Here is a 16,153-nt window from a genome sequence, read left to right as displayed (position 1 = left end):
AGGAAGAATGGATGGTGAAAGCCTTAGAATTGTGTTTTAATATTCTGCTGGAAGCCGCCCAGAGTGGCTGGGGAAACCCAGCCAAATGGGTGGGGTATAAACAATAAATGATTATTAAATGATTATTATTATTATTATTATTATTATTATTATTATTATTATTATTATTATTTGCAGAGATGGCAAAGGTAAAGGAGGAGAGGCTGGTACAACTGAGGCCCTTCCCCACAATATATCAATCAATTCCTTTATTCGACCGATAGTCAGAAATAAAACACAGAAATAAAACACAATACAGAATTATGAACTAAAACATCATAGGGGTACATGAATAAGGTAGGGCCACAGCACTAAACCTCTCACAGATAACCCACATCAAGACATTCAATTGTACGTTTCCGACGCTTGAGTGCCAGGAAAAGGAATTTAGCCACTGACAAAGTTGTTTTCCTAGAAGACTTATTTAGCAGATATGCTGTCTGCTTTCCTCTTTGTCGGGGGCTAAAGTGGGGTAAGTATGGGGTTATAAGATACTGTCTCAAATCGATGTAGAAGGGACAGCTCAGTAAAATGTGCTCTGTGGATTCTACCTCACCCAACACACAATGGCATAATCTCTGGTCATATGGGACTCCTCCATATCTTCCCTTCAGAACCGCCGAGTCAAGGACATTCAGCCTAGCCGCGGTAAATAGTCTGCGGTATTCCACGTAGTGGATATCCGCCAGGTAGCGAGCTGGAGCAGCTCGGTACATCTGTTCCCCCAGAAACAGCCCTGGTTTCACACGGGCTATGTCCTCCTGTCTCGCAATATCCCTTAATCTTTGGGCGATCACCGCCTTTGTGTGGCTATACGTCATGGACTCTATATAAAGGGAGGACAACCCACACTTCTGCACTTCCTCCACTATCTCCCCTTCCCATGGAGATTTAAAGTTATCCCTCAGAATCAAGGGGGCCAAACCTGCCGGTCTGAAACAAAGCTTAAGCCATAGCCATAACTTCGCTTTCAGGGCCACATACCTAAAGGCTTGGCAACCGGTTTCCAGTCTCATGATCGCACCTGCCACGGGGGGGGGGGGATCCTGAGTATGGCCCTGAGGAATTGGGTTTGGATAGATTCCAATTTTTCAAAGTCCCTACGTGAGCCCAAGGCAATGCCCACCAGTAGAAGAGGGAGGACTTTCATTTTAAAGAGTCGCAAGGCAACTTTGACAGATTGTGCCTGTTTCTTAGAGTACAGGGTTCTAATCACCAAGGCTGCTTTCAATGCGTTCGAGGCTATGTATTCTCTGTGCGCCAAGAAGGACCTATTTGATCTAACAACCTGGCCCAGGTATTTGAAGCAACTGACCTGCTCTAAAGGAATACCATTAATTGACCATAAATTAGGTTTCGGTTGAGTGGCAAAGACCATTATTTTGGTCTTGGCATAATTTAGTTGGAGCTCATGTTGGGTCACATATTCATGAAGAGCTCGAAGCATCCTCCTTAATCCGATGGGGGATGTAGCTAATAGGGCGGCATCGTCCGCATACAGCAGGACATTCAAGGCTTGTCCTGCCAGTTTTGGTGGATGGAAATCAGTATTTGCCATAGGCACCACTAGCGAATTAATATAGAAATTAAACAGGGCAGGGGCAAGCAAACAGCCCTGTCTTACCCCCCTAGTGGTGACAACTGGATTGGAGACTAGCCCCTTGCTATCTAGCCTAATCCTCAGGAAGGTATTAGTATGCAAATTAATAATCAGCAGGAGAAGGCGGCGGTCGATAGATGTCGCTGCCAATTTTGCCCATAGCTGGTTCCTGGGAATTAGATCAAAGGCCTGCTTAAAGTCTATAAAGGCGACGTGGAGGGCTTTTAGGCCATTGTCAGCATACTTGGTAGCCAAGTGATTTAGAATTAAGATTTGGTCTGTTGTTGATCTTCCAGGGCGGAAACCCGCCTGTTCCTCTGCGATGATATTGTTGCTTTCCATCCAGGCCGTTAATTTGTTAAGTAGAAATCTTGAATAGATCTTCCCGATAACATTTAGCAGGCTAATTGGTCTAAAATTGGCCGGGTCTGTTCGCGGCCCCTTCCCCACATAATGCATTGGATCTGAGGGGCAGGGAGAGGGCAAAGCCTCCCTGGACAGCATGGGGGGGGAGTGCAAGGGGTCTAGATTCTCCCCCCCAATACACACACACACACACACACACAAACAAACACACACATTTAGCGGTACCTCTGGTTACGTACTTAATTAGTTCCGGAGGTCCGTTCTTAACCTGAAACTGTTCTTAACCTGAAGCATCATTTTAGCTAATGGAGCATTCTGCTGCTGCCAAGCCGTCGCTGCGTGGTTTCTGTTCTCATCCTGAAACAAAGTTCTTAAACCGAGGTAATATTTCTGGGTTAGCAGTGTCTGTAACCTGAAGCATATGTAACCCGAGGTACCACTGTGTGTGTGTATGTGTGTGTGTGTGTATATGTGTTTTTGTCTAATGTTGCCACCTTCTAAAATTTATTTATTAATGCATGCTTTTCTTTTGTAAATGTACCAAAGCATGAAATAAAATAAAATTGGGATTATGAGGTTTTCTCTGGTCAGTGGAGGCTGTATGTGCTGTGTCCTGTGCATGATGTGGTTGTGGAACTTGCCATTCTTTTGACAGAAGATGCTGTATGTGGGCATGGGGGGACAAAAATGGGATGTGTGTGTCAGTTGTGTGGAGTGAGAAATGTTCATGTTTTCATCTGAGGAATGTTGGAGGGTATGCAGTGGCTCTTGAACATCAATATGAAGCTGTTGGGAAGAGTCAATTGGAGTTTTGGAGTGAAACTCTGGATTGGTGCCTGGATGCCCTGGTGCATGACACTGAGCTTGAACCGTGAAAAACTGGAGGCCTTATCAATGAGTGATTTCTGGGTCTTGGAGATAGGTCAATTGCTTGGCAGCCTAGACACAGTGGTTTATGCACTGGTAACCTAAAGACTTGATATTGGCAGTATGCAGTGGGACTGTCTTTGTATCAGGTCCAGAAGCTGAAGCTATTGCAGAACACAACAGCCAGAGTGCTCATAGCAGCAGGCTACTGGCCACATGTCACTCTGTTGCTGAGACAGTGGCACTGGTTGCCAATTTGCTGCCAGGTCACATTGAAGGTGCTTATGTTTATTTCCACTGATTCTTGAGCAATGTGAGCCCAAAGTGCCTAAACCCCTGAGTTTTAGTCAGCCTTCAGTTCACAGGAAGCCATTAGTGCAACAGGACAGAGAAAAGCTTTTATTCCTTTCTCATAATACTAGAATTTGTGGGCAGCCAATGGCAGTGAATGCCGTAGGATTTGAGAAAGATGGAAGGAAGTACAGTAGTTAGGAATGGGATCTTTTCCGGAGGCCTGGCCATATCCCAAAATCTTCGTAACCTGAGGCGCCCTTTATGCGCATGTGTGCGGCGCTGTGGAGCATTTTTGCTGAAGAAACATGGTTTCACAATTTCTTTCTAAAATCACCAAGCTGTTCATTTGGCTGAGTAAGGGAAGCCAAAGGAGAATGAAAATCGGGAAACTATGGAGGCCTTGAGTGATCTATACCAGGAGTGGGGAATCGCTGACCTGGGGGCCAAATGCAGCCACTGCCTGCCCCTCCACAGGGCCTAGGAAACGGGGGGGGGGGGGGAGGTAGTACATTGTTCTTCTTTTTGGGATCACAAGGGGGACATCAGAAAATGTTTGCCTATATTGTGTGAAGACTAGCATTTATATTTTGACTACATAAAATACCATGACGCGTCTTCCTCCCTCTGCTTCCTCTTCTGTCAACATGCCCCTGCTTACTTGTCCCCATGGAAACAGAGAGTTGGCGCTGAAGTCCTGGTGAAAGGTAGCGTGACTGGGCATGGTGAGAGGTGAATGAGAAGGCAGACTTCCCTTGCCTCTCCTGTGGACGATCTGCTCTCTTGACGGGACTGCCACCCGCCTCTGAAGTGTGGGATATTTACCATGCAGCGAAACCAACACTGCATGTTTGCTAGATAGGCAAATGACAGGAGCTGAAGCCCTCTGAGTATTTTCCTGTATGGTTCCTAGAAGGAAATCTGAAAGACACTCCCACTGTGCCCCGACTGTTAAGGGTGTGGGCACTTCCTCTTCCAGCTCCAGGTGGTAGGGAATCCACAACCTGATAGGCCTACAGGTGAATCCCGGAATTAGCCAATCATGTGGGGCCCATTGTGTAAATAAAGCTGAATAAAGAGCATGAAATCCACACTCGACTCTGAGTATATTTCACCCACTGTGCCCCATTTTGTTGAGGGTTTGGGCACTTTGCTCTCTCATCATCATTCTTCCAGCAATGTAGAACCATTTGCTTGTCTGAGCTCCAAAGCTCAGACTCCACCATCAGCTTGACCAAAGTATGTCTCTGGATCACCATTTTAAGCCCCTCTGGACAAAGCTGCTGTATCTGTTACTCTTCAACAAGTATTCTGAATGAGTATATGTTATCTTTGACTTTTTCAAGCAAGAATCTGTGTGATTATTTTTTTAAGCGGGGGGGGGGGGAGGGGGGAGGAAAGACTTTTTAAACAGCAAGGGGATACACTCTGCTGAACTTACAAACATGAGGAAGGGAGGATAATATCTAATAAATACAACTTTTCCGAGCATCAATACACATCTCTATTTGAAGGTCAGCAGGTGATGGCATTATGTGATGTCATACCATCATGTTGTGCTTGTGTGTGGTGGGCACCCACATTCTGGGGCTCAGGTTGGTGCCTCTGGTCACAGGTGTCTCCTCCTCCTCCTGCAACAGGCTACTCCCCCCCCCAAAAAAAAATATCCCAGGCGGGGCATGAAAAGGGCTGAGGAGAGATCAGCTGCACAGTCTCAGTCATCGAAAAAGCCCTTGAGAGGAGACTTAGGCAGATGTGAGGTGTTTGTTAATTTTTCGTCTTGGCAACCGATTTCATGGAGTAAAACCCACAGGAAATGAGCTGTTGTATTCATCAGGCCTGACACTCTGTGAAAATTGTGTTTTTACTAAGAAAGAGTTAACTCAAACTTTCGTGGAACCAGAAGAAACCCCCCAGTCCCCCTAAAAAATGGACGCAAAGCTTGCTGGCTCTTTTTAACTGTGAGGCCAAATTGTCTGCCTCAACATTCAGTCTGAGCTATTACATGACTGAAATGTGTCCCAGTATAGGACTGTGATTGATTAATCTCTGCCAGGAATTTCAAAACGACACTTTAAGAAGTATCTGAATTTGTACAAGAGGGACAGGCCACAACAAACTTTAAAGTAAATACCTTAGAATATTTACATGGTTTTGCAGAAGAAAATATGCTGTACTCATTGATTGATTCTTAAAGAATTCCTGAAGAATTAGCTTTGGTGAGGGTTGCACAGCACATCTGCTGTGGCACTCCGCATTTTACCTCTAGTGGCGAAATGGGATAGACCACTCTTGACAGCAAGGCAGCCCAAAGTCTGCCATTCTTCTCAGGTAGGGACTTTATCTTCCTTCCATTTCTTTTTTCTCCCCATTTTACCTTAAGCGGAGAAATGGGATGCACCACCTAAAGTCGACTAATTATTGATTCAAATTGGACCTGAAAGTCATCCCTGCCCGCTGCCAAAGCTATCTGCCATCTCCAAGCACTATTATCTTCCCCAACAAATATTCCTTTTGGTAAAAAGATACAACATACATGATTTGCCATATATATTTATTTTGGGCATGATTCAATGACCTCATTTGTGCATGAAAGTCAAATACAGCCTGTCTTTGAGGAGGAGCTTCTTGACTTCTAGAAAGAAAACCTGGGAGCCCTCAGGCTGAGACCACCCCTTCTTCAACTCCTAGGCGAAACGGTGGTGTCTTCTGTGGCATCATCGCCCATTGCGTCAGTGCAATCTAATTGAGTGATCTCAATTCCTAATGATTCAAGATCAGTCTCCAGCAACCCCTCAGTGTAGTCACACAAACTAGCTGTTCCACAGCCTCGGATAGCGCCCGGGATGCTGGTTCCCCCTGTTGGGAAAAACATACACATATATGTGTATTTCAAATTTTCAGGTTTTCAAATTAAAATACCTGGGAGTCTTTTTTCACTACAACCTAAGCTGGAAGCCACAGATACAGTATTTACTGAACAAAGGGAAAACAATACTTTACACTCTACTCCAATTTTTTGCGGTCGACGGAGCCTCCCACATCCCTTCTGCATTGAAGGTGTACCACGCAAAAGTGGTTTCCACCCTCTGTTATGCTGCCCCGCTCTGGGCCCCAGGGTCCAATTTAACATCGCTGGGGACATTGCAGAATCAGTTTCTCCGTCGCCTCCTGAAACTCCCCATGTGTGTGAGCAACGCAGCCATACGTCTGGAGTTAAGGATTGCATCTTTAGAGACGGTCATCTGGAAGCGAGTCTTTGGCTATTGGCTGTCCAGCTGGCATAGGCTTCCCAACCATTACCTCTTTCAGTGTCTCTGGCGGGATGACTTTGTTAACCCGTGGGTAGGAAAAATCCATGCTAAACTTCTGAGCTTCGGAATTTCCCCAGCGGACTCCTTAAAGATGAACCTACGCTCAGCCAAAAGCCTTATCGAGCAAAGATTAGCAGACATTGAAAATCAACACAACCTCTCCAGGGGTGGGGGTGTCTGCTCCCCCAGGTATCACGGAATAACCCCACCACTTGGCCTTCCATCATACATGTCATCTCTTTCATCTGTACCACACCGACTTGCATTTATTCGTGCAAGGTTCAATGTTTTTCCATCGAACCTGCTGAGCCACAGATTTTCCAAGGGTTTGGTGTCTCCGCTATGCAAGTGTGATGGGAAAACAGTTGAATCTCTTCCACATATAATGTTCAACTGTCCCTTACATAGCATAGCTAGGACTAAATTCCTGGGTCCTGCTTTATTGCGCTTGGTTGGCAGGCCTGTTGAGTCACATGCCGCACTGCTTTTGCAGGATACAGATCCTTCTGTAACTCTGCAGGTGGCGAGATTCCTGAATGCGGTTATCTCACACACAAAAACCACCAAACAACAACAACAACAACAAAAACTAATCGGACAGTTATGATGAGAGTGCATGATGGATCTCGTCTCCAGTTCTCCTTTTTCTGTGAACCGTCCCTTGGATCTTTCCGGGCCCCAAGCTGTTATTTGTCACTGCTCAATGACCCACCCTTGCATCGTGGTGTTCCCCTTCTGTTGTTAGATGTATTGGTTTTTTATGCTTCTGTGCTTTTATGTTTGTACATATTTTATGGGCTAATAGCTGTAAATAAATTTGAATTTGAATTTATATTTTTGGAATCCAAATCCCACTCCCTCAAACAGAAGAGTGGGCAACTTTTCTCAGACCAAGAGCCTTTTTCCACTCTGAGTGACCTTCTGGGAGGTCCACATGCCAATGAAAACTATGTAAAATCCACCTTATACATACATTCAAACCCCCCTCTCTGTCCTCCCTCCAGGTAACCAAGGGTTCAGGGGCAACAATCCAGCCAGGCCGAAGCATACAGGTAGGGTATGAAGTGGGGCTTGTGATGGGTGTGGCCTAGGGAGAGGAGGTGTGGCTAAGGAGGATCCCAAAGGCCAGAGAGAGAGAGTCCTAGAGGAATGCCTTTGGCCCCTAGGCCTGTGGGTCTCCATCCTCCCCCTCCCCCTCCAATTTAAAGTGCAAATTTAAAGATGTATTTTTATTTAACAAAATCTATGCTTTAAATGTGTAGTACAGATCGGGCACTAACTGCACTCCATCATGCAAGACTCACCGAAGTTCATTCGAGCCCCAATGTGGAAGCATTGGTCCTCCTCATTTCTGCAGCTGATGTTCTTCCTGCCCTCACACGTGTCTGAAAAGATGGCAATACAACTCGGGCACTCCAGCCCATTGGGCTCCCTTGTCTCAGTATCAGGCACTGGAAAACAATCACCACACCACACCAACATTGCAATTAGTCAATGTATTTCTTTTGCAGATGCAAACCACAACTTGCTGTACATGAGGGGTGGGAATTCTGCTTCCCCTTCCAAGATGGATGCGTACCACCTTCTAGAACTTCTGCAAGTGGAGTGCTTCAGCCATGCTCCATTCATCCAGGGCTACATCAAGGCATGGTGCAAGAGATTTCTGACTGGGGCCACATTCACAGCACACATTTCAAGCACAGGGATACCACTTTAAGCAATTGGGCTTAGCACTGAGCACCACTGGGGGGCATTCTGAGAGACAAAATGGTAGCCATGGATGCACAGAAACGATGATAAAATTCTACAAAATGGCCCTCTTCCTTAGAGCGGGAAAGAGAAAGAAAGCTCTTAGTAGTTTTATCCTTAAAAATCACTTCTGGGAAAACATTTGCTTAGTTTTGGTAAAATAATGATTTCACCTAAAAAAAATGCCAGCTAATAAGAGCTATTGTGTGGGGTTTGTTTGCTAATCCATAGCTCTGTGAGGGGAATAGGGGTTTTCCAATTACCCCTCAGCACCCTTAAGAAACTACCACTCCCAGAATTCTTTGTCCTAGTGTTGTTATAGCGTTTACAAGAAAACTTTGCACTAGGGTATCTGAAGAAGTGTGCATCTGAAGAAGAACTAACTTAGTTGGTCTTTAAGGTGCTACTGGAAGGAATTTTTTTTGTTTTGACTATGGCAGACCAACACGGCTACCTATCTGTGGCCTAAGGAAAATAAACTCATCCTCCTGGGTGATTTTAACTTTTGACAATATGTGCAGTGCACAACCTTGTTATTACCAACACACTCTTTTGACAGAAAAATAAATTTAAAACTTCATGGTGGCATCCTTGATCAAACCACTGGCATCTCTTAGACTATGTCATTGTCTGTGCTAAAGATCGCCATGATGTGCTCCATACCAGAGCGATGACGAGTGCCAACAACTGCTGGACAAATCACCGACTAATACGCTCCACGATGGCTATCAAATTTTACCTCAACGCCGGCTTCAGGGAAGGAAACCAAGGCGCAAAATGAACACTCAAGCCCTTCAAGATCTCATTAAGTGGGATTGCTTCCAAACGACTCTTAAGGACCATCTGCTTTCAGAAGTCCCTGATAAGATCGAGGTACACTGGATCAAGCTAAAAACATTCATTATTGTAGCCTGTGAAAAAACTATCGGATACCAAGCAAAGAGCAGGACTGGTGTGCTGTTACTCCTATCTTCCTCTGCACCTGAGGGTCTCAGTTTGCAATTCATGGTAGCTCACTAAGCCAGGCTCCAGCTCAGCACAGCTTCCAGCTTTGGGGTTCTTGGTTCAAATCCCAACTCTAGCTTCTGTCTCTAGTTTGAACAGGATGGTGATACAGGCCTGCGTCAGCAGCTGGCGTATGCCAGGTGCCGAGCCGGGGCTTACAGACTAAACCTTCGTATTAACTGTTTTCATTGAGGGCCACATTTCCTTCTAGGCAAGCTTCTCAAGGCCACATGCCAGTGGCAGGGCCTGTTGTGAAAGTGAGTGGAGCAACAAATGTAATTTTTCAAACTTTTTATTCTTTGCACCACCTGGTTCTTCTCCCCTTTGTGTAGATAGTGTTCCTCTATAGCTTAGTAATTAGGTGGCACTGGAGCCCATTGCATCGACTATATTTTTCTTAGCATTTCCTTTAACCTGAAGATATTAATTCCCTGAATGCAAACCTAAAATAAATCAGTTCCTTCCCATACAAGAAGGACAGGGGCCTATCCCACTAAAAATATCTCTACAAATGCAAATGCATCAAAGAAAATGGGTCACTCTAGGTTTGGGGGCTAGAACTGCGGGAAACCAATGAACCAGTGAAGTGTAGTGGTTAGAGGGTTGGATTGGAATCTAGGAGACCAGGGTTCAAATTCCACTGTAGCCATGGCACTTGCTGAGTGGCCTGGGGCCAGGAACCATCTCTCAGTTTAACCTATTTCACTGGATATTTTGAGGCTAAAAAGGTGAGCAGGAGCTAAAGTGTTTTGGAGGAAAGCATAGGATGTAAACACCAGAAGCTGCTGCAGGAGAGGAACTGTGAGTAACATTATGGGAGGGGTGTTTCTAGCACTAAGGTAAAACTGTTATGCTCCCTTGTAATTTTTGCTAATAGATGCTGTATGTTGTTCAGGTAATCTTCTTATTGGGATTTTGGGTTTTGTTCTATTAGTTTCTGCCACCCCCATACTATGGCTCCAATGCTTCCCTGCTCGTTCCCTCTGTCAGTGGCTCCTCCCTGTCCCACCAGTCTGAATCAGGTTTGAAATCTTTCCTGGTGTCACCCTCAGGCACCTCCTGGAGTGACTGGCTGCCACCACTCCTCCTTGTCTAGCCAGTTCCTGACATCAGGATACTGCCAAAAACTTGTTTGTCTTTCTTTGACCTCTCTCATTACTTGAGTTTTGTGAGACCAGCTTCCCTGATGATGATACTTACTTTCAGGAGGTCCGCTGTTGCACATATCTGTCTTGCAGCAGGAGACCTTGAACTGGGTGTACAGTGATGAGGTTATGGAGAGACTGGCATAGTCTGCATCACACAACTCTGTATCGATGCAGGTCTTGGCAACCACTCTTGACCCCAAAAGTGCTATAAAAGAAAGAATTGGAATAGGAAATAACTAGTCCTGGAGATAGGGCTGGTCCACCCATGAGGCAAGGATTGATGGTCACCTTATGTGGCAGGATTCAGAGGGGCAGGGGATCTGACCACCAAGAAAAGCATTGCCTGATGCTGCTGCCTTTAAAGCTGTGGTGCGTTCCTTGGAGGCAAGAACTGCCACCTCCTCGTCAGCTCCTCTCCCCCATTTGAGCCACCCTATGTCCCTGTTGTTCGTGACAGGGACCTTGGAGCTCCTTCCTTTTTCTTTTTAATATAATGTTTATTAAAATTTATTTTTCCCTTTATAACAACCAAATAAATTTTCTTCATCACATATATGTTTGCTCAAATTGAGCATTGACTTCCTCCCACCCCCCTTCCTGACTTCCATATGCAATCACTTTTATTTCGCATTTCTAAATCATCCTATTTACTTTATCTCCATACTTAAAAGACTTACTTCTAATATTTATAAACAGGTATCAAATCATAACATAACAAAATATTTTGAATCAATCCTGCAAATGTTTTAAAATGTTTGCAATGTCTATTCTTATTTTGTACAAATCTACTCCAGTCCTTTTCAAACAGTTCATCTCGCTGGTTTCAGATTTCCCCCATCGCAAGTTTAAAAGGTAAAGGGACCCCTGACCATTAGGTCCAGTCGTGACAGACTCTGGAGTTGTGACGCTCATCTCGCTTTTTTGGCCGAGGGTGCCAGCGTACAGCTTCCGGGTCATAAGGAGGGAGGAAGTGAGGAATAATCTTTAGAAGTCTCGTCATGCAGCTTGTTTCTCCCACTGCCGGTATGAAGGACAGAACACGATGGTGATTTCACTCAGCGATATATCTTTCATGAAACTGCCACCCCTCCTGAGTCCCTCTGCCTCCAGCTCCAGGCTGCTGCTTGTTTAGTTTTTCCTCAGCGTGCTGGGTGCTGGAGGCAGAGGGACTCAGGATCGGAGGGGTTTCCTCCACCGATTTACTGCTGAGTGAAGTTGTCATCACGGTCTGCCCTTCATACCGGTCCTGGGATGATATATCAATAAATCGCCCAGGCCTAATCTTCAGTCACCCTTTCTTCCCGGTCTGTGGGGTGGGGAACATTTCATGGTTTGCCTCAGGTATCCAATTGTGTTGAGCAGGCCCTGCTTGGAGCAGAAAGAGATTTCTCCAGTTTTATCTATTTGTTGAATGTGAGTCAGGAATGGAGAACCATTAGCTGTTTGGAGAACCTATTTAAGTTACATTATAGTCCAAAGGCTATCCTCATCAGGAAATAAGGATTTGGTTGTAAATTTTTCTTGTTTGCTATAACTCGCTTCAAGGTGTTTCTTAAAAAATCATTTAACCACATCAGTTAACAAACATGGATACATATGCTATAATGTTATTGTTTTAGTTAAATAAATTGTTTAAATTGTTATTAATGAAATGATTATTTTTTCCTTCCAATAAAGTACAGCAGAAACGTTGTCCAAATATGAACAGTTAATTTATTAAACCTCACAAAAAATTCATAATTATCTGTCAATGTATTTCTAATAGTATAACCAAATCAGTAATTTTTGATATAACTGTAAAAACTACTCTGAAAATTTATTATTCCAAAAACAAAACCCTCATCTTGTAAATATTAAGACTATACCAGTAAGAATGAGTCTTTCTGTAAAAAAATAAATTAAATCAAGTCTTACTGACTAGTGATTTAAATCGTGATTGAAACCAAATCCACCCTGTAACTGGACCAATGAGAGTCAATGCTGGAGCTCATAAATGGAGCATGTACCACAGGCAATTAGGAAGGGGCAACATCAGTTTCTCTTGGTTTCTTATTTTAAGTTCATTTCTCCACATTTTCATATCAGTTTCCAACTCACCCCACCCCCCATCAACATTTAGTGTGAATGTAATTTTTACTCTTAGGCCCCATCTGCAGAGTCATACTGATTTTAGTAGTTTCCCCCATGGGGGTGGGGGTGGGGATGTTTGTTGACTATATTGGCTGTGAATCCTGGCAGACTAGCTTTCCGCCTTGCTGGTTATTTTTCACTTGGTCTGGGAAATGGGAACCTGGCAGACTGACTCCAACTACAAAAGCTGTTGTAGGTTATTCTATGCACACTTTACCCTAGTATGTCCATTTGTCTATTGATTACATGGTTGGACAACTGAATTGCAAAAATGGCAGAAGGGCAGATACTGAAGGATGGCTTTGTTTTGCTCTGCCAATTGAGTAAACACACCTTTAAATATGAACTGACTTGAATTTCTTCCCTGCTCCTATAGGCAATGCAGAATCTAGAACACTACTTTATGAAAAGTCACGTTCCGTGGCTTGTGGCTAAGATATAGCCTTAGAAAGTGAGTCAGGTGGTTTATGTTTTGGTGATCAAAGAGGATGAAAGTTCTTCTCACTTACACAGTTTGCCTACTCCACTGGCAGACAAGCAGGACTGGTCACTGGAATCGTCACACTCCTCAGTGGTGGGATTTGTGCAATCTTTTCCTTGATTGAAACAAGACTCACATGTCAGAGATGCCACTGCAGACAGGGGAAAAATGGGTTTAGAAAACATTAGTAACTGTGTAGGAGGAATAGGTCTGCGTCAAGGTACATGAACACAACACTTTCTGCTACAAACTTCATCTTATGAGAGGCAGCAAAGGCCACTGACTTGGATAGCTTCAAAAGCGAACTAGATACATATATGGTTACCATCCTCAATCAATATATTTTTTTTCTGCAATATTGTAGGAACTATTTGTCTGAATACTAGTTACTGGAAACCACAGAAAGGGAGCTGTTGCACTCAGATCTTACTTAGGAGCTTCCCATAGGACCCATGATAAGAACAAGAGGCTAGACTAGATGGACCATTAGCACCTTAAAGACAAACTAAGTTAGTTCTTGGTATGAGCTTTCGTGTGCATGCACATGAAAGCTCATACCAAGAACTAACTTAGTTGGTCTTTAAGGTGCTACTGGAAGGATTTTTTTTATTTTGTTTTGACTATGGCAGACCAACACGGCTACCTATCTGTAACTAGATGGACCATTGTTCAGCTACATAATGTTTTCTATATATATTCCCTCTGTAGTTCTTAAACTCTGAATGGGGGTGGGAAATGAATAGACCAGAGAATGATTGTCCAAGATGACTCCTGCAGTCTGAGGGAGAGGACCAGTAGAGAAGGTGTGGGGAAACCTTTAACCCTCCCGAAGCTGTTGTACTACAACTCCCATCAGCACCAGCAAACATGACAGACTCTGGTAAGCACATCTGGTACCCCTGTGACCTGACTCCACTCAGAGATTGGGGTGGCATTTAACACCAGGAAACTTAAAGTTTGCATGGGGGGGCAGGGTAATTCCGCTCCAAAATATGAGAAGAATAGTGCCTATACATTGTCTCCTATCATAAATTTCTACAAATGCAAGAAACTTACTCTTTGCTTTAAATATGAGCTAGGATTCTGGTTCACTGAAGAGTGAACTACTGCCTTTCTCGCTCCCTCAATGTACCTGGTGATGCCACACTCTCTGTACGCATTTGGTTAAATAAAAACTGAATATTGGGAACAAAACTATATATCATTGAAGATCCTTTTTTATCTGTCCTTGTGCTTTATTCCTCTTCCTTTCAAAGGAACCACAAGTCCTGGTTCCTTCCTCATCCTGCTTTAATGGCTGACCACCACCACCCCGCTTCATTCCTTCCTGGAAACATGATGAACAGCACAGCAGTTGTGGTTCTGCTCACCTGGAGGAAGCAGGGCCAAGAGGAGGCAGGAGATCAGGAGTGTCTTCATCATTCTAGAGAGGCAGGAAGGCGTTCGAGAACAGCACTGGGCCAAGCAAGGAACTGATGCATGAAGAGGCTTAGATGGAAGAATTTATAGAGGATTGCAAGGAGTACTTTGCCAGCACCCAGGAACAATGGATTCAGGACAGTGTCATAAATTGCTAGAATTCTAATCATGCTATACCATAATGTAAAGCACATTGTTGAAAAGCAATTAAATCTCTTCCCCCTTCCAATAACTCCAAGGACACGTCCCTCCTAATCTGTGCCAGCCTCAATTTCTAAACCCTGGATGTGGGGAAACGAGTTCCATCAGGTTACAGCACTGAAATTGGATTAGCTTTCTGGAAGCCAAGGCAGTATCCCTGACAGTATGAACTTTTATGAAAGGGGGACAAATGTCTCTCCACAGTTTCCTTTGTGGTACAGTAATAAAATGCACAGTGACCCGGATCCCTTCACTCCCATTAAATGCAATTGTTTGGGGTAAAGAATTGGTCCACTTGATCTTTAAAATAGGTTTGTTATAGTTAAGAGAGTCACATGGACTGCAAAAAGATCAAGCCTCTCCATTCTGAAGAAATCAGCCCTGAGTGCTCACTGGAAGGAGAGTTAAGAGCAGGTGGTGGTGGTGGTGGGGGGATTGCAGGTCTGTGTCCAGAGGAGATTGCAGATTTAAGGGACTATCTTTTACTGGATATACACAAGCACAGCTCCACGTCCTTTGCTTTGGTTTCTCTTGTGATGTTGATGAAACTCAAAGACATCGAGAATGATGTGGATTTGGCATTTGGACAATGAGAAAAGGAGAGTGGCAGCACCACAGATGTCCTGGGAGAGTTTTCTTGTTGCAGTGTTAGTACAGTGGTGCCTCGGGTAATAGATGCTTCAGGTTACAGGCTCTGCTAACTCAGAAATGGTACCTCGGGTTAAGAACTTTGCTTCAGGATGAGAACAGAAATCAGGCGGCGGCAGCCCAGTGGCAGCGGGAGGCCCCATTAGCTAAAGTGGTACCTCAGGTTAAGAACAGTTTCAGGTTAAGAACGGACCTCCGGAACGAATTAAGTTCTTAACCAGAGGTACCAATGTATACTATATCCAATTGCTGACACAGCTTAATTAACACAACTTAACAGCATCTGCTATACTGTTTCACAGCTGTAAAACTAGGTCCTGATATTTACTCTGGCCTTTAAAGAGATACACACCTTGTAAAACAATAAGGAACCTTAATATTTAAATCAACCATTCAACACAAAGAGGTTAGATCAAATGTATAAGAATGTACCTAATGAGTGTTGGAAATATAAATATTGCAAGGGGTCATTCTGTTACATGGGGTGGACCTGCAAGGAGGGTAAGGTCTTTTTGGACATGTTATATAATGATTTTTAAAAAAATCAAAAATCAGACTGACTTTTCCAAGAGTCCAGAACCCTTCTGGCTGGGGATATTTATCAGCAAAATTCCAAAGCAAGGGATCTTTATGCTCACAGCTGCAAAATTGTGAGAATACCCTGAAATAAGTTTTTAACCTGAGGTACCACTGTATTATGTATATATTTGTGTACTATATAATGTTGCTATATAATTTACTGTAAGCTTAGATTCTTCACATTGTTTCTTCTAAGAAGAATGGGACTCCCAGATGTTGGTAATCACAATGGAGGGGGTGGGGAGAGTGACATTGGGCTCATGTCCTCTTCCTTCACCATCTTCTTCTTCATACTATAAGAGGGAATTATTATATG

General features: G+C 43.9%; 2 protein-coding genes across 4 annotated transcripts in view; both read right to left on the bottom strand.

Annotated features, from left to right (window-relative positions):
* LOC309376154 (phospholipase A2 inhibitor gamma subunit B-like) overlaps positions 1–16,153 on the bottom strand; it is a 57,856-nt gene that overhangs the window by 20,954 nt on the left and 20,749 nt on the right. The window contains exon 1 of one of the 2 annotated variants that reach the window (XM_081922378.1): positions 3,825–3,917. The exons of the other annotated variant lie outside the window; for it this stretch is intronic. Within the exon in view, the coding sequence (XP_081778504.1) occupies positions 3,825–3,834 (10 nt within the window). The 5' untranslated portion in view covers positions 3,835–3,917. Of the gene's footprint in view, positions 1–3,824; positions 3,918–16,153 lie in introns of those variants that run through there. 2 annotated transcript variants of the gene reach the window in all.
* Positions 5,731–14,492, bottom strand: LOC309376196 (phospholipase A2 inhibitor LNF2-like). 2 transcript variants are annotated; one of them, XM_081922457.1, is made up of 4 exons: positions 14,361–14,492; positions 13,019–13,141; positions 10,432–10,584; positions 5,731–6,022 (listed from the first exon to the last, which is right to left on the bottom strand). In XM_081922457.1, exons 1-4 carry the CDS (start codon positions 14,410–14,412, stop codon positions 5,844–5,846), a joined length of 507 nt encoding a protein of 168 aa, XP_081778583.1. In that variant the 5' UTR covers positions 14,413–14,492; the 3' UTR covers positions 5,731–5,843. The 2 variants fall into 2 exon arrangements, 1 of the variants encoding a protein (XP_081778583.1); XR_014171086.1 differs by lacking the exons at positions 10,432–10,584; positions 13,019–13,141; positions 14,361–14,492 and adding an exon at positions 7,782–7,852.

Source organism: Podarcis melisellensis (genome assembly GCF_964234715.1).
Source record: "Podarcis melisellensis genome assembly, chromosome: 8".
Lineage (NCBI taxonomy): Eukaryota > Metazoa > Chordata > Lepidosauria > Squamata > Lacertidae > Podarcis > Podarcis melisellensis.
This window is presented reverse-complemented; position numbering and strand designations above follow the sequence as displayed.

What these genes read in the sequence shown, in the direction of transcription:
- LOC309376196 (XM_081922457.1), bottom strand. Translation starts at nt 14,412, where the DNA reads ATGATGAAGACACTCCTGATCTCCTGCCTCCTCTTGGCCCTGCTTCCT. An exon ending in CTTGGCCCTGCTTCCTCCAG is followed by an intron (nt 13,142 to 14,360) that starts GTGAGCAGAACC and finishes CCCTGTCTGCAG; the next exon opens with TGGCATCTCTGACATGTGAG. An exon ending in CAGTGGAGTAGGCAAACTGT is followed by an intron (nt 10,585 to 13,018) that starts GTAAGTGAGAAG and finishes TTTCTTTTATAG; the next exon opens with CACTTTTGGGGTCAAGAGTG.